This window comes from Camarhynchus parvulus, chromosome 2 (assembly GCF_901933205.1).
Source record: "Camarhynchus parvulus chromosome 2, STF_HiC, whole genome shotgun sequence".
NCBI lineage: Eukaryota > Metazoa > Chordata > Aves > Passeriformes > Thraupidae > Camarhynchus > Camarhynchus parvulus.
The window spans coordinates 150,446,954-150,470,489 of NC_044572.1; the positions used below are offsets into that span (position 1 = coordinate 150,446,954).

Consider the following 23,536-nt stretch of genomic DNA (forward strand, 5'->3'; position numbering starts at 1 on the left):
GCAGAGCACCTGGAAGCTGGCAAAGAAAACCCCCATCCACATTTTCCCACTCTCTAATTATTCATCCCTTGTGCAAATGCTCCCGAAACTATTAGAAAATCACCCAAATATTTCCCCAGGAGGAGCCAAGCCAAGAAAGCTCCGTAATTAAACATTTCCCCATCCTTTGGGATTTATGGAGAAAACTCAGGCTCTGCCATGAGGGTATTTTTTTGAAGCTGCTGCATCATGGAAAAAGAGTTTAAATAAAAGTCAAAGCTTTGTGTACATCCAAATAACAAGAAGGGGGTGCAGGAGAGGGGATTGGATGTTCCCGACTTTTCAGGAGGTCCAAGGAGCCTAATTTTGGATTTTTAGGGTGGTTGTCAACTCGGAATTCCCAACTGGTCACAACAAGAGATTTGCATTAATAAATGCATTAATAAATAAGTATTCCTGGCATTGGATGCTGTATTATTGAAATTGGGGTGAAATTGGGACATCAAAAGACACTGGAAAAGGGGATAAGGGTTAAATTCCAACATCAGGAGCCAAAATTTGCTGCAGTCTGGCCTAAATTAAACAGAAAGATGAAATGATGCCCCCAGGGCTCGACTTTGGGAGTCTCATTTGGTCCAGACAAAACACTGGGCACATCCCAGTACCAGATCTGTCCCGTTTTTCTCCTCAATCACTTCCCAGCCGGGGAGAACATCAGGACACAGCGGTGCTGTCGGATCAGGAAAGTGATTCCCACATCTCTGGCATTGCTAAAGTCCCTCACTGTGGAAATTTAAAGTGGTGCCATGGTAAATTCTTCCCATGTGCATGCTCCAAGGCAGCGGGAACAGAACAGAGAGGGGGAAAAAAGCAGGAAAGTAAGAAAAGCTGCCACAGAGAGCATCAAGAACTGCACACTGAGGGCATTTGAAGTGATTACACCCAGCACAGCGGCGTCAGCCAGGGTATTTTCCACCCTGTGGAAGGGACAGGTGGACTTCTCTCCCCCTTTCCTGATGATTCAGTCGCTTGCAAGAGCATCATCCTTAAGGAAACCCACAGCCCGTGCAAACAGGGCTGTTTCTCTCAATGCATCATCCCAGCCTGACGCTGGCGGCTCCGGTGGCTCGCGGTGAGAAGTGATTGTTGTTCCCAATCCAGCCGGGAGACTCCGCGCGTCTCTCCGGAGGGAGCGGGAGCTGTCATGTTCATTAAATGCATGATTACAGCTATGATTAATAGCGGGGGCTACAGCCTAACTCCTTCTTTTTTTTTTTCCCCTGCTCCTAGGAAGGAATCCACAGCCAAGCAGTCCCGCGGTGTTTTCCGCAGCGTTTGGCTCGACGTTTGGAATTCCAGCTTTTGATGGAAAAGGGGGAAAAGGCACAATTTATCCTTGTCAAACAAAAAAAATTGCTTAAAACAAGAGGGTTGGATGCTGCACCCCTGCACCAACTACAAATTACATAGGATCTTTTCATATCCTTAATCCTAAAACTCAGCTCAAGCAGATCCAGGTCCATCTCCAGTATCCTGGGGTTTTTAATCTCCATAACCCCAAAACACAGCTCGAGGCTCAAGGTCCTTCTCCTCCAGGAAAAGGTTGGCAGAGATTTCCCTTGGCAGCCCAGGAACTGCACTCAGGAACAACACTCAGTGCTTTCCAGCATTCCCACATGGATATCAGGATGCTCCCATTCAATCCAACATTCCTGCTCAGCTCCCCGTCACCCAGGAGCTTGGGATGCAACAAACACACCCTGAAAACAATATTCCAAATAGTCTTTTGAGTTAAAAATTGGCTGCAAATATCACAGTTAATTATCGCCTGTTTAATTATTTAGGAAGGACTTTATTGCTTCGAGGCACAGCTCAAGGATCAGGCCTCATCTCATGGAAAGGTCTGTTGGAGCATCTTATCCAATAATTTACTTTTTTTAAATGGTGGAAAAGCTGTAAAAAACTGAAAAAAAAGAAGAAATCCAGAAAAGAGAGAAATCCAGAATTAGGGTGCGCCAGGACCAAGGGATGATGGGCAAGAAGGTGAGAATACTGTTAGAATGATGAGTATTGAGTATTGAGTATTGAGCCCATTGCTTCCTATCTTCCACAATCCCTAATCAAGGATAATTTGTGGAAATCTTCCCCACAGAGGGAAAAAAACCAGTAGAAAACTGAAATAGGCAGAAAAAAAGGAAGAAATTCAGAGCTGGGGTATGGTAGGGCCAAGGGATGGGCAAGAGGGTGGGAACATTGTCAGAATGATGTGTTGAGTATCAAGCCCATTGCTTTCCATCTACTTCCACCATCCCTAGGCAAGGATAATTTATGGAAATCTGACACACAGAGGGAACCAACCAGGGGTTTGCCTGGTTGGCAACAACAGGCAGGTGATCAGCTCTGCTGGCCAGTGCTCCAAATTGAGGATGACCACAACAGGGTCATCCCATTTTTTGCTCACCAATCCCATGGTTTTGGAATTGTTCAGTCCCTTATCCCTTTAGAGCTCAGTCCTTTGGCTTATTGAGTACAATTCCTTGGGTTTGGGATTCCTCAATCTCTTATCCCTTTTGAGCTAAACTCCATGGCCCCTTGAATCTCAGTACCTTTTCTTTGGGATTATTCAATTCCTTATATCCTTGGTCCCTTTCGAGCTCAATCCCTTAGTTTTGGGATTCCTCAATCCCTTGGCCCCTTCCCCCTCAATTCCATTATTTTGGGATTGCTCAATCCTTTTATCCCTCAGGTGTCAGCATCACCACACAACCTCTCCCCAGCCTGTTCCCACACGACCTGGAAAAGGCTTCCTTAAACCACACTGGCTCCTTTAATAGTTTCCATTATCATCCCACCTCTCCCACCGCAGCCTCCTTCGGAAAGAGCCGAGCGATTCATTTTCCGAGTCTCTCCTTGGCTTTATTGCTGAACCGAAAGTTTTGAGGCTGCACTTGGGGAAATTTATTTCTTTAATTATTATTCATTTAAGTGGGTTCCGCGGATTTCGAGGATCAGCACTCGCAGCTGCTGGGGGTCATTTATTTCCCTCACTGGACAGCACAAGTCCTCATTCCAGAGAAGACAACAGAAAAAGAAGGGATGAGCTGCCTCTAAACAAGCACAGATTTTCCTGTTTTCCTGCCCGACTGTCCCTGCATCCCATTAATGTCCCCGAGTCAGGTGGTCACGAGTGTTTTATTAACAAAGCAACTTCAATTAATGAATAGTCTTCAATTAATAAAGCAGCACTGGGTTGGATGTTGTCTGAGCAGATGTGGGCCAGGAGCAGGAACTGATCCCTGCAGTTCCAGAGCTGAGGAATTGAGCTCATAAAGTGAAAGAGATTGAGCAACTCCAAAGCCAAGGCATGAGATTGAAGGGGCCAAAAGATCCAGCTCCAGAGGGATATAAGGATTGAACAATCCCAAAACCAAGGGATTGAGAGTGAAGGTGTCAAAGGGATTGAACAATCCCAAAACCAAGGGATAAAGCTCAAAAGGGGCCAAGGGATTGAGCTCAAAGGGGCTGAGGGATTGAACAATCCCAAAATCAAGGGATTGAGATCAAAGGGGCCAAGAGATCCCACAATCCCAAAGACAAGGCACTCAGACTGAGGGGGCCATGGAGCTGGTGTGAAAAAGGGTAAGGGATTGAGAAATCCCAAAAACAAGGGATTGAGTTTAAAGAAATTGAGGGACTGAGCTCAAAGACACAAAACAATTCCACAAACAAGGGATTGAGATTGAAGGGGCCAAGGGATTGAAAGTGCATAGGAACTGAGCTCAAAAGGGGTAAGGGATTGAAGAATCCCAAAACCACGGGATTGGGATTGAATGAGATTGAAAGGATTCCCCAATCCCAAAGAAAAACCCTTGAGATTGAAGGGGTCATGAAACTGAGCTCAAAAGTGGCCAAGGCATTGAGCAACCCCAGAGAGAAAGAACTAATCTGAGAAGAGGAAAGAATTGAGGAATCCCAAAGGCAAAGGACTGAGTAAAAAAGGAGCAATGGGATTGAGATCAAAAGGGACCAAGGGATCCCATAATCCCAAAGAAAAAGCACTGAGATCGAGGGAGCCAGGGAACTGAGGTCAGAAGAGGTAAGGGACTGAGCAATGCCAAAGCCAAGGGAATGACTTCCAAAGAGGACAAGGGATTTAATTCAAGATGGGTAAGGGACAGAGCAATCCCAAACCCAAGAGATTGAGATGGAAGTGTCTGAGGGATAAAGCAATCCCAAAACAAGGGGCTGATCCTGAAGAAGCCAAGGAATTGAGCTCAAAAAGAGGCAAGAGACTGAGCAATCCCAAACCCAAGGAATTCACCTCAAAGGGAGTGAGCACAAAGGGATCCTAGCACCAGCAACAGCAAAACCAGTGGAAACATGAGGAAAGCAACATTTCAAATTTCCCTGCTCTCATATCTCGGTGCATTGGGCTGGTCTCTCCTCCACCAAAGTCTTCCTTATCCCTCCAGTATGATCCCAACACACTCAAGGTGTGTTGAAGACAGAAGACAGGGTCATGATGGACAAACAAGAAGTTTGGGATGTTTCCACGGACATAGGGAAAAGACAAAGCTCGGCACACGAGAGAAAATCCTCCCAAATTCCTCTTAAAATTACAAGAAGAGGCAGATGACGGGTGGTGGAAACATTCCAGTCCTGAATCCTTCTTTTCCTTCTGTAAAAAGGAGTGGCTCTGAGGAAGAAGCATTCTCACAAGTGCTAGGCCAACAGCAGCGCTGAGCACTTCGTCGTCCTTGAAAAAGTTGGAAGCATGTTTCTGTGACATTCAGCACTTCCAAAATTAGTTGGTAAACAGGGAGGCCAGAGAGCACTTTCTTCCAGCTCTGTGGAGTGTGGAGTTCTCCCACTGCAGCCCAAATCGTGCTCAGGAGCATCCGTCAGCTGTCCCCAGCCTGATGCAGTGAAGGAGGGACTCCAGAGATGCTCCAAGGCATGGAGCCAGGCTGGGAGAGCTGGGAATGTCCAGCCTGGAGCAGAGAAGGCTCTGGAGAGAACTGAGAGCCCCTTCCAGTGCTTGAAGGGGCTCCAGGACAGCTGGAGAGGGACTTGGGACAAGGGATGGAAGGACAGGAAAAGGGGGAATGGTTTCCCACTGCCAGAGGGCAGGGTTAGATGGACTGTTGAGAGGAAACCCTTCCCTGCGAGGGTGATGAGGCCCTGGCACAGGCTGCCCAGAGAAGCTGTGGTTGTCTCATCCCTGGAAGTGTCCAAGGCCAGGCTGTGTGGGGCTTGGATCAGCCTGGGATAGTGGAAGATGTCCCTGCCCATGGCAGGGGGTTGGAATGAGATTGTCTTTAAGCTCCTTTCTGACCCAAACTATTCCATGATTCCATGATCTTCCATCTCCCCAGCTGATCACCTTTGCAGCAGAGAGGGGAAACTGAGGCAGGAGGGGACGTTACACAGCAGGATGGAGACAGGAAGTGCATCTGGATGCAGGGAAAGTCCCTCCCAGTTCTGGAAGGCTGAACTCAGCCATGTTTTAATTAATAATTTGTTTATCTGGGATCAGAGCCACCATCACAATGTGTGGGAGATGCCTCAGCTCGAGAGGACTTAAAACTCCTCTTAAGCCTCCACCTTTGGGAGCTCAAAATCCTGGTTATCTCCAAGGCTCTGGAATCTACGGTCATGGAGACAACTCGAAAACCCCAATAAATAAAATCACATTGTTCAAGAGGCCGGCTGGCACCTCTGCAGTCCCCAAAGCCACCAGCCTTTCTCCAACCAAGAGCTAAAACCTCAGCATGAAGAAATCATGCAGGTGAGGATTTGCCCATGGAAAAATAGCCTGGACACCTGGAAAACGCTGCTGGAGCCAGCCCCAGCTCACAGAGTGCAATTCCTCTCTCGGCAGCAGCAGCGACTTGTGCAGAGATTGGGGTCAGGGCTGGTTTCCGGACAATGTCAAACCTTAATTTGCTTTCTGCTGCTTTCAATCTTGTATTTCCCCTTCTGTATTTCTTTGTGAAACTCTACATCGCCCAGGACCTTTTGCTTCTCTCCCTGATTTCATGGAAATTCCTCAAGACTCTGGAAAATGCCTTAGCAGCTGGAGAAAGAAATGAAAGAAAGTTCCTTGTGAGCAGAGAAACCAAATTATTCTGGTTGTTTAATTAACTGCCACATAGCCAATGCTTTCCACAACATCCCACTGCCGATTTTCAAGACTTCTGCAAAGTGAAAAAAGACATGGGTGCTGAAATACCAATTATCCCAAAGGGAAAGAGCTTTTCCATGTGTGATTCCACATCTTTGTCTTGCACAGGGATGAGCAGAGAGTGTTTAAGCTCTGGGTTTTCTTCTCCATCCTTGCCCAAGTAATTAACTATGCCACATGCAAGATCCCTATCCAGCCGGAAAGGCAAATAAAAAGTCTTTTTATTTCTGTATTTTATTTGCAGTTTTCCAGAGACAAGTGTGGAAGGCACAGAAATCCTTTGGGAGCAGAGCCGCACGTGGGATGACAGCGAAGTTCTCAGCAACTGCACAGGTTGTGATGATGCTGTGATTGCTCCAGGGAGATTTTTTACGTTCAAACCACCTCCAAAAATTTTTCCTGGAATTGCAGTGACACTTTCCTTGTCCCCAAGCCATGTGCCTTCCTCATCTCTCCAGCATCAACAAAGCCAATTCCAGAAGAGCCATGGAAAACTGCTCCTCCCATTGCTCCTGGTAGCCTCAAGATTGATCCCAATACAGCACAAGGACGCAGGAAGCGCATCCCCAGGATCAGATCTTCACTCACCACCAGCATCCATCAATAAATCACTTGGGAATGCCTGGGAATCCATCAATAAATCACTTGGGAATGGATGGATCAGCCCCAGCGCCCGGCATCAGATTTTGTACAGTAGAGATAAAAAACCCCAACCCTATAAATCCAGGGAAAGAGCAGAATTATAACCCACTGGAAGTAAACTCCAAGCTATTAAACTGTCAGGAGCATTTCCCATCTCTCCCCTATTCCAAACACATGGTGCCTGGCACTGAAAGGGAAAGGAAAAGCCGTTTTTTTCCATCTTTTAAATAAACTTTGTCAAGTGTTGAAAACACAGACCGTTGAGCAAACGTTCGCAGCCGATGAGAACACACAAATCTTCCGCCCTGCCAGGCCCAGTTATCCTAAGGCAAGAGGAATCTGTGGAATCCATCCTTGGGAAGGAGGATGAATTGTGGGGAGAGATGAAAGATGACACGAAAATACTGATTCACAGCAGCTCCTCAGGTTTTGTGGTTACAAAGCCACACTTTGTACTATGTGGCAGGGGGAAAGAGGCAACAGCAAAATAAGGAACATCTTCAAAATAATAATTAGATGGGATTGTATTTTATAGGGAATAGACCTGGAAGGAATCGTCCCTCCCTAAGTGGGACTAATTAAACCCAATTATCTGAATGAGACCTCACTAGAAGACGTGGTTTCAGCGAGAAAGGAAAAATGGGGGCATCACATCTGTTCCATGCCCTGTCACCCCAAATCCCTTCAGGTACCCACCACAAGCAATTCTAAGGTCTGAATCTGCAGAAATCCTCCCAAGTTACCATTGGTTTCATCCCTCTTCCAGAAATTTGCCTCTAAGTTGGTGTTTCTCTGCTTGGTCCCAATCCAGTGATGGATATTCATGGACAGGTTGAATCCATCAGCCTTTGCTGAGTTGCCCAAATGAGACTTTGCTCATTTGTCTATTTCCAGACAAATTTAGAGACTTCCTTGCACTTGGATAAATAAAAAAAATTCACCTTCTTGCTGGGAGGCAGGACCTCCTGAAAAAGAAGTTCATTACACCTGTTCTTTAAAAAAATCTTTAAAATAATGGAGATTTTAGAGCCAAATGAGTCCAACATTTCATCATCCTTGTCCTTGGAAAGCTCTCCCACCAGTTTAAGCCCCTTGGTTTTTGGCTGCTCCACCTGCTCATGGAGAGGCATCCTTCCTTTGCTTGGCAGCCCCAGATCTTCCACTTTTCCAGTCCTTCCAGCCATCACTTCTCCCCAGGACTCTTCCTAGTGCTCCAACTCTGTTCTGAAATCCATCCCCTACTCCATCCAACAACATCCCTGTCCATGTCCTGGGTTTCACCCCTTTTCTTCCATTCCTGCAGGATATTTTCTGTCTTTAGTGACATCTTCAATGTCCAGAGATGGTGCTTAAGGCAGAACCACCCTCGAGCTGGTTTTGTGCAGTTGATTATCCTGATCCAGTAGCAAAGCTCTTGGAAAAAATCCAAATTTTTTCCCACAAATGCCTGAGCTATTTTATGGTCACTTTTTCTGAGTCTCCAAACTCTGATCCACCTTCCCCAGTTTAACTATCCCCAAAAATTTTCAATAAACAGTTAGGGAGCAAAAATATTTGAGACCAAGAAGAAATTTTAAAAATACTTTAAGCACAGTTAAAATCTAATCTTTTTTAAGAGTTACACTTAAGATGCCAAACACAGGAGGAGCTGAAACACAAATTCAATAAAAGCCATGATGTAAAGCTGGGAATTCATCAAAATGGGGCATCATTCCATGGTTATCTGCAGAATGATCTTCCCAAATTTTTAGGTCAATATTGAACGTAATTTGATCAGCATCTCAAGCACATTCAACCTTGTGCTGTTTGAAGTTATCCAGGATTTTGCCCATTAAACCAAGTTCAACGGCGTGTCTCCACAAGCTTGAATTAAGTCTGACTTAAGAAAACCTCAATTCTCCTAAACTTTTAATTCCTCCAACATTATTTCCCCTTTGGAGCGACTATAAAGCAAGAACGGCACTTGGCACCATGGGATGTCCACCATCCGGAATTCTGTGAGGTCGGAGGATGAGTCGCAACCCACAGGCTGGGAATAAACAACTAAAAACTGAACTCAATGGATTTTGGACATGAACTGGGACAAATTCCTGCTCACCTGCTCTGATGGGAGTTCTGGTGCCCAGGTCCCTGGCACGGAGAGGGCTGCTGGAAGTTTTGGAGAGTTTGTTGGCCGACACCCGGTACATGACGCCGCCGATGCAGCGGAAGCCTTTGTTCCTCCAGCGCTGTTGGACGAGCTGGGATTTGCCACCTTGGAGTGAGGGTCGGGTTTGGTTTAACAATGGGGATCTGCAGGAAAAATAAAGTCAAGGTCAGCCCAAATTTGGGAAAATGTCACAAGGAGGTGTTACTTCATGAGCAAACCATGGAATGGGAGACTTATGGAATGGTTTGGGTTCAAAGGGACCTTCAAGATCATCTCATTCCAACCCCATTTCCAAGGGCAGGGACAGCTCCCACTGGAATGGAGATGTATGGAAGAAGCAGGGATGTTCTTCCTGTTGACAGAGGAAAAGCTCTGATTCCTCATGTCTAATACCAAAAAAATTACCTTCAGGGACTCTCCCACAACTTCTCCCACCCTTGCTTGCACCTCTACCCCCAGCAGAAACAAGGAAATGTGGATGCAATCCCATGAGAGAATCAGCAAGGTGGGACCTTCACTGACCTTAGTCAAGTTTTATGGAGTTCTACAATCTTTGACATTCCTGGAAGTACATCAAAGCCAGGTGGGATGGGACTCTGAGCAACTTGATCCAGTGGGTGGCATCCCTGTCCATGGCAGGGGTTTGGAACTAGATGGTCTTTAAGGTCCATTCCAACCTAAACATTCCATGAGTCTGTATCTTTGCTATCATTATTCCTGTTATTAATCAGATACCACAACTTTAATATTTTTATTCTGCCCTCAGATCTGGCTCTTGGAAGGATTTTTCTCAATCCCTACGTGGGACAAATCACCCAAGAGCATTTCTATCCCCACCAGTCACCTGGAGCTGATGCTGGACCTCAGCAGGGTCCAGTGGGTGGGGCTGGGGACCTGTTCCCACCTCCTCAACTCTCCCTAAATTCACCAGTATTCACAAACCCAATATTGAGTCAGTGGGATGGAAATGGATTGGGAATCGCGATCTAGTTACTGTTGCCCATAACGTTACTCTGAAGGACCCAGTAAGCTCCAAAGTGACGCCTGAGGGATAAATATCACAGAATCCCAAAATCTTTTAGAAAAGACCTCCAAGGCCATGAAGTCCAACCTGTGACCGATCACCACTTTGTCAATTAGACCAGAGCACTGAGTGTCACGTCCAGGCATTCCTTGAGCACCTCCAGGGACAGGGACTCCATTCCACCTGGACAGCTCATCCTAATGTTTAACAATCCTTTCCATGAATAAATTCCTTCTGATGTCCAACCTGAACCTCCTCTGGCACAGCTTGAGGCCATTTCCTCTCATCTTGTTGCTGGTTGACAGGGAAAAGAGGCCAACCCCCCCCACCTTGCCACATGCCCCAGAGAGGCTCCTCTGTCACCCAAAATCTTGTCCACTCCATGACCTGATACCTCCTGCACCACCCCACCTCCTTCCCGACCCGCAACACAGCCTCCCAGCTCGTTCCTATCCATCCCCCATTATCCAAACAGAGCCACTGCAGCCAAATCAAATCTCCTCCAATATCAGTCCCCTTCCTCATTTAGCGCTAATCCAAACAGTAATTTGTTTATGCAAATTAGAGCTCTAATTTTGTATTAGCCCAAACTATGCTCATAATGCTATTAGCAGAACGTATATAAACCGCGCATTACCGGAGAATATCCGTAAATTAAGATCCCGCTATCCTATCAGCGGAATGCAAACCCCGATGAGCATTTCCTTTAAATGAACATGTGCTCCAAAGAAAAAGAGAGCTGGAAAATGGAATAGTTACATTTCCTAATGCTGAGCGTGACAGCCTATTCATTCCGGAGGGCTGTTGCCACTGGCTACCGAGCTCGGAAAATTTGCTGCCTGGTTTTTGTGGAAAGGGGATGGGAATTGGATAAATTCCTCGTTTTAGTTCCCCCAGGGTTTCCTCCTCACAGAACTGCTCCAGAGAGGAGCATCAAGTCTGAGTGACTTGCAAAGGAGTCACGGCGGTGGCGTTGTTGGGTGAAGGTGGCGATGGCATGAGGGACACTTGGGTCACTAAGGGACCACCCAGCACATCCCAGAAAACTCCAGCAAAACCACGGATGCATCCAGCAGTGGCTGCAGGACCTGAAGAAAGGTTGTGTGGCCACATCAGGGGCAATACAAATAATATCAAATATCAAACAGCCAGGAGGGTGACAGAGATGATTCTCACCCTCTCCTCTGCTTTTCTGAGATCCCATCTGGAGTTTTGTGTCCAGCTCTGGGGTCCCAGCAGTAGAAGGATGTGGATCTGTTGGAGCAGATCCAGAGGAAGGCCACAGAGATGCTCCGAGGGCTGGAGCCCCTCTGCTCTGGAGCCAGGCTGGGAGAGCTGGGGGTGTTCAACCTGGAGAAGGGAAGGATCCAGGGAGACCTTGCCATGCCTAAAGGGGCTCCAGGAGAGCTGGAGAGAGACTGTGGAAAAGAGATGGAGTGACAGGACACATGGAATGGCTTCCCACTGCCAGAGGGCAGAATTGGGTAAGATATTGGGAAGGAATTCTTCCCAGGGAGGGTGCTGGAATGGAGCTCCCGGAGAAGCTGCAGCTGCCCCATCCCTGGAAGTGTCCAAGGCCAAGTTGGACAGGGCTTGGAGCCCTGGGATAGTGGAAGGCGTCCTTCCCCATGGCTTCCATGGAACTGGATGAGCTTTAACCTTCCAACCCAACCCATTCCAGGATTCTAATGAAGGTACTGCAAAACACCACCATGGCTGTGACAAGACCCATCCCAGCTCCATCCATCTCCTATTCCTCCCAGAGACACATTCCTGGGAGGACCCCTGGATGCTCCATTCCTCCATTCACAGGGGCTGTAGTGCCAGTGGATTTGGGGCTCCTTTTTCCCCACTGAATCAGTCCTTTTAAGGACTTCTGTAATTCCATATATATTCCCTATATGTTATCTCTGGGTTATATATAGATTTATCCACACACATCAATTTCCATATAGATACACACATAATTGAATATATATACCCTGATTGTATGTATTGAAATACAAGATCTATATAAAACATGGAATAACAAATATTGATACTTTCATACATAAATCTATATATTATCACCTGTATTCTCTGGGCCTCCTATATCCATCAATTATCTCTAGATATTATTGAATATATGCACTGAATGCATATATTGAATTATATATATTCAATAACATCTAGATATGTTCAATATATATATTTATTAATACTTAGAGATAATTTATATGAGGCCCAGATACTATTTTTATTCTTAGTGCTTTATATTATTAATATATTATTGAATATATAGAATATATATTGAATTACATATATTCACTAATATATAGGTAATACACATAATATATAGATATTGTTTTCTATATATTATACATTTCATATTTTTCTTAACTCTAGTAGAGGGGAAGGAAGAAGTCAGGGTTTCATCCAACATTCCACACTCTGATTTGTAGGGAAAGACTGGGATGTGGCACAGCTGTGGAAGCAACCAGGGCACAGATATACAGATCTCTAGATCTACAGATATACAGATACACTATAGATATATATAAACTACATGCAGACATATATATACATAAAGGGTAAACATATTTAAATAGATATTATATGTATTCAAATAGATATTGTATCTATATAATTATATTTATATATTATATGTAGATAATATATATTAAAAATATTCTATATTTATAGAGATACATTCAATATCTATTGAATATAAATTTACATACATGCCCTAATACATTATATTATCACACAGACGCACATATATATGAGATAATGCATTAAATGAAACCTTTTTTGGCTGCAATGTCAATAAATCCCAGCCCACCCTAAACCCTGCACAGCCCCAGTGGCTGCTCACACCCCCTAAGCCTGACTCCCTGGTTTAAGCACCAGTTTAACACCCAGTTGCTTGAATCCCCCAAATCCTCAGGATATTGATTTTCTTGCCTTCCTGCTCAAGATCACCAAAGTGGTCACACACTTCTCTCTTTAGAATTTCTTAGGGATGGCCAAGCTCCAAACTGAGGGAGGCTCCAAATGCAGATGTGGTATCAGAACATCCCCACTGAGGCAGAGAGTTGGAACAGGATGATTTTTAAGGTTCCTGCCAATCCATTCCATGAATCTATGATTTTTTTTCAAGGATTTTGACAAAAACATCAAAATTCATCTCATTCCCCAAAGGGACTGGGGTTGAACCTCCTCTAATTTAAAGCTGTATTTTTGAGGAGACCAGTGACCTCTGGGTAGTCTCCAAGCAAAACTTCTGCAGAACATCTGCTCAGGCATGCCAAAGCCCCAAGGGCCACCAGACTGAAGCCATGGAATCATCACAGAATGATTTGGGTTGAAATGCATCTTCAAAATCACCAAGTTTCAATCCGCCTCCATGGGCAGGGCCACGTTCCAGTAGAACAGTTCACTCCAAGCCCCATTCAACCTGGCCTTGAACACTTCCAGGGATGGGGAGTACCAACCAGAGGCTCAGTTTGAGCTCACTGGAGGCTTGGCTACCTCCATTTCCAGCTTCTGGGTGGTGCAAATGTCCAAGCAGTGATGTTCCATCATCCTTTTATATATATAAAGTAATATTTATTAGAATATTTATTGTATTTATTATTTATTATATTAGGCAGGATATTTATTATATTATAGGAGCCTTAAGAGATTTAAAATTTAAGGGAAATTTTGTTTTATATGGAAAAACCGCACCCACACAGAAGAGCGGGGAGGGAACTCAACTTCCCAAACTTCACTTACAGGAACCCTTCATTTCCCTCTGAATCCAAGTTGTTGCTCCCAAGTGCTTGTGTGGCCCCAACACAGCCACCAGTGTGTGTGTCCCCCTCCCTCTTAGTGACATCCAAGCTGGTGGTGGCAGGGAAAAGCCACCGGCGAGGGCACAGAGCCAAACTCCCATCGCTTTTCATCGGCGGCGGGATCCCAGCTCTCTGTGGAATTGTTACCCTAATGGAAAGGACGGCCTTTGGAAATGAACTGTATTGACAAAAGAGGATAAAATTAACGAGATAATAGCTGGGCCAAGGACCTGAAGAATACACTGGGCCCCTCGACACGAGGGCCTTGTAATTCCCTTTCTGCCGCGCATCCCGCAGATCTAAAGAGTCCTCCCGTCCGTCCACAAGGCCCCGCTCCGGCAGGAAATTTCATTAACGCTGGAAAATAGGAAAGGTATTAAGCGTGGATAATGAAGGCTAGAGTGTGAACAGTGCCTTAAGATAGTCTTCTTTCTAGCCTTTGTAATGGGAGGCATGAACTTTCCCTTCAAATCCATTTCTAATCCATTTGAAATACTACAGCAAATTATCTCCCCTTCAGCCCAAGAGCGGCCGGCCAATTTACTCCGAATAGAAGTGACAATGCTCCGGAATTTATCGCCATAACCTTGACTACACAAGGTTGAGGGTTGTCTTTCCCCCACCCCCAGGGTGGACAGCGGAAGAAAAATTTTTAATGAAGAGGGGGTGGAGGAACGACATAAAAATGTTTAAAAACGGCAGCGTAGCTGGTGCAGGTTCGACGTCAACTGTGGGGAAAATCAGAGCCTGATGCTAAAAATGTTAAAAAGGGAGGTTCCAGGCTGACAAAACTCTTAATGCCAGGTTGGATGGGGCTTGGAGCAACCTGGGCTAGTGGAAGGTGTCCCTGCCCATGGCAGGGGTTTGGACAAGATGATCTCTTAGGCCACTTCCAACTCAAAGCATTCCATGATTCTGTAGGACGAGGTTCAGGCTTTCCCAGTGCATCTCTCGAAGCAGCAACTTTGCCTCACTCAGAACATTTCATGCTGCTGCTTAGTAGGTGCTTGTGTTGACCAAGTCTGATTTCCCATGATTAAACACAGCCCAGCTGTATCCTTCAGAGAATTCCACAGGCATTTAGGTGGGAAAAGTTCTCCAAGATCATCCAGCCCAACCATTCTCCCAGCACAGCCAAGGCCACCACTAAGCCACATTCCAAAGTGTCACATCCAGACAGATGTTAAATTCCTAGGGGGGTGGGGATTCCACCACTGCCTTGGGCAGCCTGCCCAACCTTTCCATGAAAAAAGCTTCCCAATATTCAAACTAATCCTCTCCTGTCACAGCCTGAGGCTGTTTCCTCTTTTCTTGTCTCTTGTTCCCTGGGAACAGATCCTGAACCCCACCTGGATTCACCACCCTGCCAGGGAGCTGTGGAGAGCCAGAAGGTCCCCCCGAGCCTCCTTTTCTCCAGGCTGAGCCTCACCAGATCCCTCAGCAGTTCCTGGTGCTCCAGACCCTTCTCCAGCTCCATTCCCTTCTCAGAATGGAGTTCCAAACCTGCTCAGAATAGAGTAAAACCACCAAAACTTCAGCCAGGAGCTAGCTGGGAAAATACATTCCCTCTTCAGATAATCTATATCTAACATTATAATTTTATATATTAATCTAAATAAAAAGGAAAAAAAGTGGGAGATTTCCAAGCCAACATGGAAAACGAAGGTTAAAAACAAGGATGAGTCGCTCCAGCCTGCTCACACTTAACACCCCAATCCCCTCATCAACACAAGACCACGTGATCCAAAAACCCCACCCAAACCCCCACAAAAATTCCCCTACACTTGAAATGCAACATTTTTAGAGTATTCGATGTCTCTAAGTTAAACACAACCCCACGAGCAGAGCAGGAACATCCCAGCGGCGTTTCCAGCCAGCTGAAACGGAGAGGATTTCCTGGCACTGGCGGCGATACAAGTGGCTCTTAAAGAAAGGTTTTCTTTTACTACTGGATTTCTTCTTTGGGCTTAGCTTGTATATATATATTTTTTTTTTGAAAGTAATCCTTACATAGTCAGAAATCACATTTGCATGCTGGCATTTGAATCCCGAGGAAAGAGCGGATCATCGCGGGGGCAATGGTTACGGGAAGCAACAGGGAGAGAGGTGAGGAAGGAGGGAGCTCGTCTGCCACAAGCCTGGGAGGTGACAATGGAAAATCCTCATTCAGGAAGAAAAAAAAAATCCCAAAAATCCCATTTTCCTCAGTCATTCATCATTCCTTAGCAAACAACACAGGATTTAGGGCTAGAAGTGTTCCTCAAACACACCAGGAATGCTCCAAGATGCCCCTCGGAAGCTTCTCCATCTTTATCCTCACCCATCAGATCCCTGAAGACCCCAAATTTACAGCTAAAAGGAAGTAATTCCACTAAAATGTTTGATTTATGGCATTTTTATCAACATTGATGCTTTCTCTTTAAAATAATAAAGGTCAAACATCAAATAAACACTTTCTACATTAAGATTTAATTTATCTGAAGAACCTGATTGGGATAATTCAAATCATTCAGTCCATTCTTGATGATATTTGAGGTTGGAAAAGTGATTGGAAATTAAAAATAGAAAGGGATATGTCTTTTCCCCACATACATCCATAAATACAGAGGATCCATTAGTTTTAAATACACAGTGACGGGCAAAAACGCATTAATTTACCCATAAACAATTCCCTCCTTTCAATAATTACTTCTAATTATGAAACAAACACTTAAAAAAAACCCCTGTTTTAATTTGGTTCAATTGAATCTGAATTTCCATTCAAATGCAGCTTAATGTTAATCTCAAGGAAAAAAAATAATAATCCATCCCAGATCTCATTTAGCATTTTCAAAACCTGGGAAAAATTATGAATTTCAATGAGCACCTATTAAGCTCCCTAATTACCTAAATAAAGACGTACCTTCCCAATAAATTCCCCCTGACCTGGAAAGGAAAATAGTTGCAAGTAAATTTAATGGTTATCAACCAATGAGAACAGAGATTCCTCCACAAAAAAAAAAAAAAAAAAAGAAACATGGCATTACACCTGCACTGAAGTGTTGTGGAGGAGATTTTCATGGTTTTCCCCAGTTTCCACATCCCATAGAAGGATGCCTCTTGCCAATCCTCACATAGACTGGATAACTCTTCAAATAATTCCACTTGGAAAGACCCAGGTATGAACAAAATATCCTGATCTCCTTGCAGTTGATCTCAAAGGGCTGCAAAATTTACAGGCAACTTTGGGCTAAACTAAGGGGGAATATTCCACAGAATCATGGGATGGTTTGGGTCGGAAGGGACCTTCAAGATCATCCAAGCCAACCCCCTGACATGGGCAGGGACACCTTCCACTATCCCAGGTTGTTTCAAAACCTGTCCAACCTGGCCTTGGACACTTCCAGGGATCCAGGGGCAGACACAGCTTCTCTGGAAATTCCATTCCAGCTCCTCCCCACTCTCACAAGAAAGAATTTTTCCCTCCCAATATCCCATCTATCCCTGCCCTCTGGCAGTGGAAAGCCATTCCCTGTGTCCTGTCCCTCCATCCCTTGTCCAAAGTCCCTCTCCAGCTCTCCTGGAGTCCCTTCAGACACTGGAAGGAGCTCTGAGGTCTCCCTGGATCCTTCCCTTCTCCAGGCTGGACATTCCCAGCTCTCCCAGCCTGGCTCCAGAGCAGAAGGGCTCCAGCACTTGGAGCATCTCCATGGCCTCCTCTGGACCTGCTCCAGCAGCTCCACATCCCTTTGCTGTTAGACCCCAGAGCTGGAGGGAGCTCTGCAGGTGGGATCTCACCTGAGCAGGGTGGAGGGGCTGGAATTCCTCCTCTCCCGCTGCCCACACTGTGGGATGAGTCCAGGACACAGGGAACTTTTGGGTTCCAGCACACATGGATGAGGCACATCCCATTTTTCATCCACCAACACCCCCAAATCCTTCTCAGGGCTGCTCTCAATCCACTCCCCATGCAACCTGGGTCTGTCCCTGGGATTGTCCTATCCACTTACAGGACCTTGGCCTTGGGCTTCCCAAGGTTTGCACTGGCCCAGCCTGTAATGGTCCCTCTGGATGCCATCTCTTCCCTCAAATGTCATCATTCCCTCCCACTGGATTTATTGCCATTTCCCTCTGAAAGCCATTCAGCCCCATGCTGCCATCCCCTTTCATCTCTCCAGTGTGTCCATGAAAAGCCAAAGCTCCACACGGCACTTGGCAGCTCCTGCAGGGCTCATGATCCCACTTCAAGCCAGAGAAAGCCCTGAAATCCCGCCAAAACCTTCCAAAAAACACACAAGATCCAGTAACACCTCGAGGAGTTCAGAGCAGTGGGAGAGGAGAGCTCTTTTCCCTGCCCCTGTTTCCTAAATTCCTACTATTGTTTGTAACCCCATTCATTCTTGCAGGAGATGGAGAGCCTGGATACAAACCCAGCTCCATGTGTCAAGCACAAAAAATGGGGAAATAATTTGCCTTGTGACCACTTGTGCTGAAGGACTGGTGTGGCCAGGTAAGGAGGGCAGGGATGGAACTGTCCTGGGAGAATGTCCAGCCTGGAGGAAAGAAGGACCCAGGGAGATGTTAGAGCCTCTTCAGTGCCTAAAGGGACTTCAAGAGAGCTGGAGAGGGACTTGGGACAAGGGATGGAGTGACAGGGAATGGCTTCCCACCACCAGAGGGCAAGGAAAGATGGGATATTGGGATGGAATTCTTCCCTGTGAGGGTGGGGAGGCCCTGGCACAGGTTGTCCAGAGAAGCTGAGGCTGCCCCATCCCTGGAGTGTCCAAGGCCAGTTTGGATGGGGGTTTGGAACAACTTGGGATGGAGGAAGGCGTCCCTGCCTATGGCAGGGAGTTGGGACCTTCAAGATCCCTCCCAACCCAAACAATTCTTTAAGCCTTGTGCCAGGCCCTCATCACACTCACAGGAATGAACTTTCTCCCTGTATCCCATCTAATCCTGCCTTCTTTCCTCCACCACTGCACTGTTCCAGTGCTTGACAGCCCCTTCCATGAAGAAATTCTCCCTGATATCCAATCAAAACCTCCCTTGGCACAACTTCAGATCATTTCCTCTTGTCCTCCCCACTCCCTGACAGCCCAACTCCAAACCACCTCCTTGGTTTCCCTCCAGCCCTGGGCCTGATCCCACAGCAAGCCACGGGAGGATCCTTGGAAACAATTCCAACTTCTCCAGCAAAGTTTCTGCTATGAAAACACCTCCCTGGAGATCAGACAAAAGCTCCTCTGGAGAAGACAATTTCCCAAGATAAAGCTGTTTTCAAGGTAGGTCAAGTCTCAGCCCAAACCCCCCTGCCAAGGTCCCATTAAACCGCTTAGGCTGAGCCTGAGAATGGAAATGCTGACGGTCCCTAATAGTCGGCTTTCCATCCCGCTGCTCTAATGCTGGCGGAGGATCAGTGATTACACCGGGAAGACCGGGAACTATTGTCCCGTTAATTAGATTCCTTTTACCCCCATTAGCTCAGGCGATTGGACAAAGTTCATTAGGGTTTAACTCTGATTAGCTGAAATGGAGCTCGTGGCGCTCCACGCAGGTGTTGCCGGATTCAGTGGTTCCGCTTGGGAAGCTCCAGGACCTGTGTCCACGTGGATTAATCCTTAATACCTCCCAGACAGTGTCCTACCACCCTCAGTGATGGGCTAAAACCAGAGGGAAAGTGAGAGCAGCTCCTAGACCTTCCCCTGTCCTGGCACAGAAGTGATATTCCTCCCTCTGCTCACCCCTGTGAATCTCATTTCAGAGCTCTGGATGTGCTCCAAGCACTGGAATATCCCAGGAAGGCTAATTGCTGAGGATCATTCCAATGCTGCGTCCGTATCCCGACCCAAACAGTTCCAACTCTGAATATTTATCACAATAATCACTCAGACACGGAGCCAAATCCCACTGGAGGCTTTCCCTCCTGCCTGCTTTCCAAAAATACCTGGGATAATTGCTTTTTCCAAAGATATTTTCCCTTTAAATGCTCTTTTCCTCATGCAGGAAACAGCAATAATACTATGAAGAGCCAGAACAGCTGATACATTTTAATTAAAGCAAATATCTTGGACAAGGAGCAGGGTTCCACGGAAAAGCAGGAACTCAGTATGGAAGAGGTTAAAGAAGTTCAGTGGCGCTGTGCTAAAGGGAATTATCGGCTGGGAAAACACCAGCTACTGCCTGCCTCTGGAAAACCCCATGCCCACAGCTTGGACTGGGGATGGATACACATCCATTTTAAAAACTAAATTTAAATTTGATTAATTAATTAAATTTAAATTAAATTTAGCTACAAAGGCAGAGAAAACAGTGTATAAATGATTTTTTCCTCCCCAAAGAATTGGTTTTCCTGACATTATATTAAACTCAAGGAGTAAATAAGAAATTCAGATGCTGACTCCCAAACCTTTTTCTCCAAATTTTAAGCAGGTGGTTGTATATCTGTCTGGTGGTCTCCTTACCATTTATAAGCTGACCCACAAAACAACTGGAGCAGCATTGTCAGCTCTGACTCCTTGGTGTGAATTCTCAACATCCCTGTAATTCTATGATCCAGTAAATATTTCATACCAACGCTGTCTACACCCGGATAAGTGTATACATAACATATATGGAATCATGGAATCATTTAGGTTGAAAAAGACCATGAAGATCACGAATTCCAAGATCATGAAGTCCAACCTGTGACTGATCCCAAACTTTGTCACCCAGACCAGAGCACTGAGCGCCACATCCAGGCATTCCTTGAACACCTCCAGGGATGGGGACTCCACCACCTCCTTGGGCAGCATATTCCAACCCTTTCCATGAAGAAATTCCTCTTGATGTCCATCCTGAACCTCCCCTGGTGTAGTTTGAGGCCATTTCTTCTGGTCCTGTCCCTTGTTCCCTGGGAGCAGATTCCCGCTCCCAGCTGGATCCACCTCCTCTCAGGGAGTTGTGGAGAGTCAGAGGGTCCCTCTTGAGCCTTCTTTTCTCCAGGCTGAGCCCTCCCAGATCCCTCAGCCACTCCTGGTGCCCCAGATTCTTCCCAGCTCCATTCCCTTCCCTGAATACATCCCAGCCCTTCCATGTCTGTCTTGTGAGAGACTCAAAATTCCTACCAGGACTGGAGTTGTCCCAGCACTACCAGAACAGGGGGATGGACACTTCCCTGGGCCTATGGACACAACATGGCTGCTACAAGCCAGGTGGCAGTGGCTTTCTTGCCCCCCTGGACTCATGTTTAGCCACTGCCACCAGCACCTCCAAGCCCATTTCCATCTCTCCAGCCCTTTATCCATGACTGGAGCATTCCATGAAATTGTTGTGATCCAAGTGCTCGATCCAACACTTGGCTTTGTTGACCTTCACACTGCTGGACTCGGCCCATCCACCCAATTTCTATCCACATATAAAATACATATTATATATATTTTATAAATGTAGACATGCATAATTAATAAACACGGATCTATAAAAATTTGGATCTGCTTCCAAGAGAAAGAGGAATTAAAAAAAAAGGTCCAACACTTCTGAGAGCGCCAGTCCATCAGATACTCACCAGGAAGACACTTAAAGGAACTCAGTTCTGACTCTGAATATATGGAACAATATATTCAAAGGATAAAAATGATTCAAAGGCCCCCATCAAGGGGCAGGGGGTTGGTTCCTTGTCCTAATTGCATTGCCTACATTCCAAAGGATATCGCTCTATTATTAAAGGGTCGGGACCATTTTATGTGCTCACATCTCTTCAATTGGAATTTCGATCAATGGACGCATTACAAGCTTTGCCTTTAAGAGCCTAATAAACAACAAGATGGAAAGGAAAATTCGCTGGAAGATGACGCTTTTAAAAATCCATTTCCAGGGGAGAAAACGGGACGTGGTGAAGGGGGGTGCAACTGAACCAAAAAGCTGGAAATAAAAGTAGAAAAGGTCAGGATAAACCTGAGAAAAAAAGGCAATTCTGCCTCTCTGCCCTGCTCAGGTGAGATCCCACCTGGAATTATGCATCCAGACCTGGGGCTAACATCAGAGGGATGTGGAGCTGCTGGAGCAGGTCCAGAGGAGGCCACGGAGATGCTCCAAGGGCTGGAGCCCCTCAGCTCTGCAGCCAGGCTGGGAGAGCTGGGAATGTCCAGCCTGGAGAAGGGAAGGATCCAGGGACACCTCAGAGCCCCTTCCAGTGCCTGAAGGGGCTCCAGGAGAGCTGGAGAGGGACCTGGGACAAGGGATGGAGGGACAGGACACAGGTAATGGCTTCCCACTGCTAGAGGACACGGTTAGATGAAATATTGGGAAGAAATCCTTCCCTGTGAGGGTGGTGAGACCCTGGCACAGGATGCCCAGAGAAGCTGTGGCTGCCCCATCCCTGGAAATGTTCAAGGGTGGGTTGGATGGGGCTTGGAGTAACCTGGGATAGTGGAAGGTGTCCCTGCCCATGGCTGGGGTTTGGAATGGGATGATATTCCCTGCCAACCCAAACTATTCCATGATTTTATAATGTGGATGCTTCCTTGAGATAGATAACATGCTACATTTATAAAATAAATATAAATAAATAAAATAATTTATCAGTAAAGAAAATGAATGTATCAATAATTATAATAACAATTAAAATAATAAATAAATTAAAAGCCCTGGCATTTAAAGTGCAAAAAGCATTTGCACTTCCAAACAGCCCAGAGATGCTTTTAATCAGGGATTGTGGGGGAAAATTCAGGTCAGGTTTGGGTTTTATAGGATTTTGATGGCTCCATCAAAATTTGGCATATTGTGTTCAACATGCACCCAAAGACCAAACCAATTAATTCTTGCTCTCTCATTAAATTCAAATTAGCCTTTCCCACACCAGACTCACACAGAGCTGTCTCCCTCTGCTGACACCAGACCCAGAGCAATCCCTAAACTCCCAAAAAACTCACAAAAATCTCCAGGACAACCAAAAAATGGAGAAAACTTCCTAAATGACCCCAAAACTTGCCTCCAGCTCGTAGTACTGACCCAACCCTCCAGATGGTGGGATGCAACTTCCAAGGCGATTTCCTTGGCATCATCATTCCCCTCTTCCCATTTTTCCACAGAGAAGTAGATGGAAAAGGATTTTCATGATGCCCTAGGGCATCATTACCTGCTCTGGAACCCCTCTCACCAGCAGGGAGGTACTACCAGCACCTCAGTTCCCACTGAGGGTTTGGTCCTCATGAAGCTGCTCAGCTTCCACCTCCATCCCAGGACTCCCAAAAATCTCCATGTGGAGTATCTCCACTCCAATATGTCCACAGAAAACCCTAAACTGTCACCTTCTGAATCAAAGTTGGATCTGACTGAAGGGAAAAAAGGAACAACCAACCAGATGTGCTTCTGAATTTATATACAGTCAACACCAGCACAAACGGATAAAGCAACAGCTGGAAGAGCTGGGAAGGTTTTTGGCATCCCATGGCATGCAAAAATTAGAGGAACACTTTTCCTGGGACTCCTGAAGAGCAGGAGAAGTTGTGAAGTTCACCATTATCCAGAGCATCGGGAAAAACACGCCCTCACAGCATTTATCCTGAGTTGCTTTCCCTGGTTTTCACAGATGGGAAATAAAGGCAAAGCTCTCCCTGGGAAGAACATGGACACTCACAAGTTAGGGATCTCCTGGGGGTTCTCCAGGAGCTGGGAACTGGCCACCTCACCACATGCCCTGCATAGATTTGCATCCACATCATTAGGAAATGTCTTTTCTCCCCTTATCCAACCCCAAATAATCATCCCCGAAATCCCTGTGA

General features: G+C 46.0%; 1 protein-coding gene across 2 annotated transcripts in view; it reads right to left on the bottom strand.

Moving 5' to 3' along the window:
* The window catches only part of ZC3H3 (zinc finger CCCH-type containing 3), a 127,001-nt gene that overhangs the window by 32,676 nt on the left and 70,789 nt on the right, over window positions 1-23,536 (bottom strand). For both annotated transcript variants that reach the window (XM_030971857.1, XM_030971858.1), the window contains one exon: window positions 8,904-9,097. In XM_030971857.1, coding sequence (XP_030827717.1) covers window positions 8,904-9,097 — 194 coding nt within the window. The remainder of the gene's footprint in view (window positions 1-8,903; window positions 9,098-23,536) is intronic.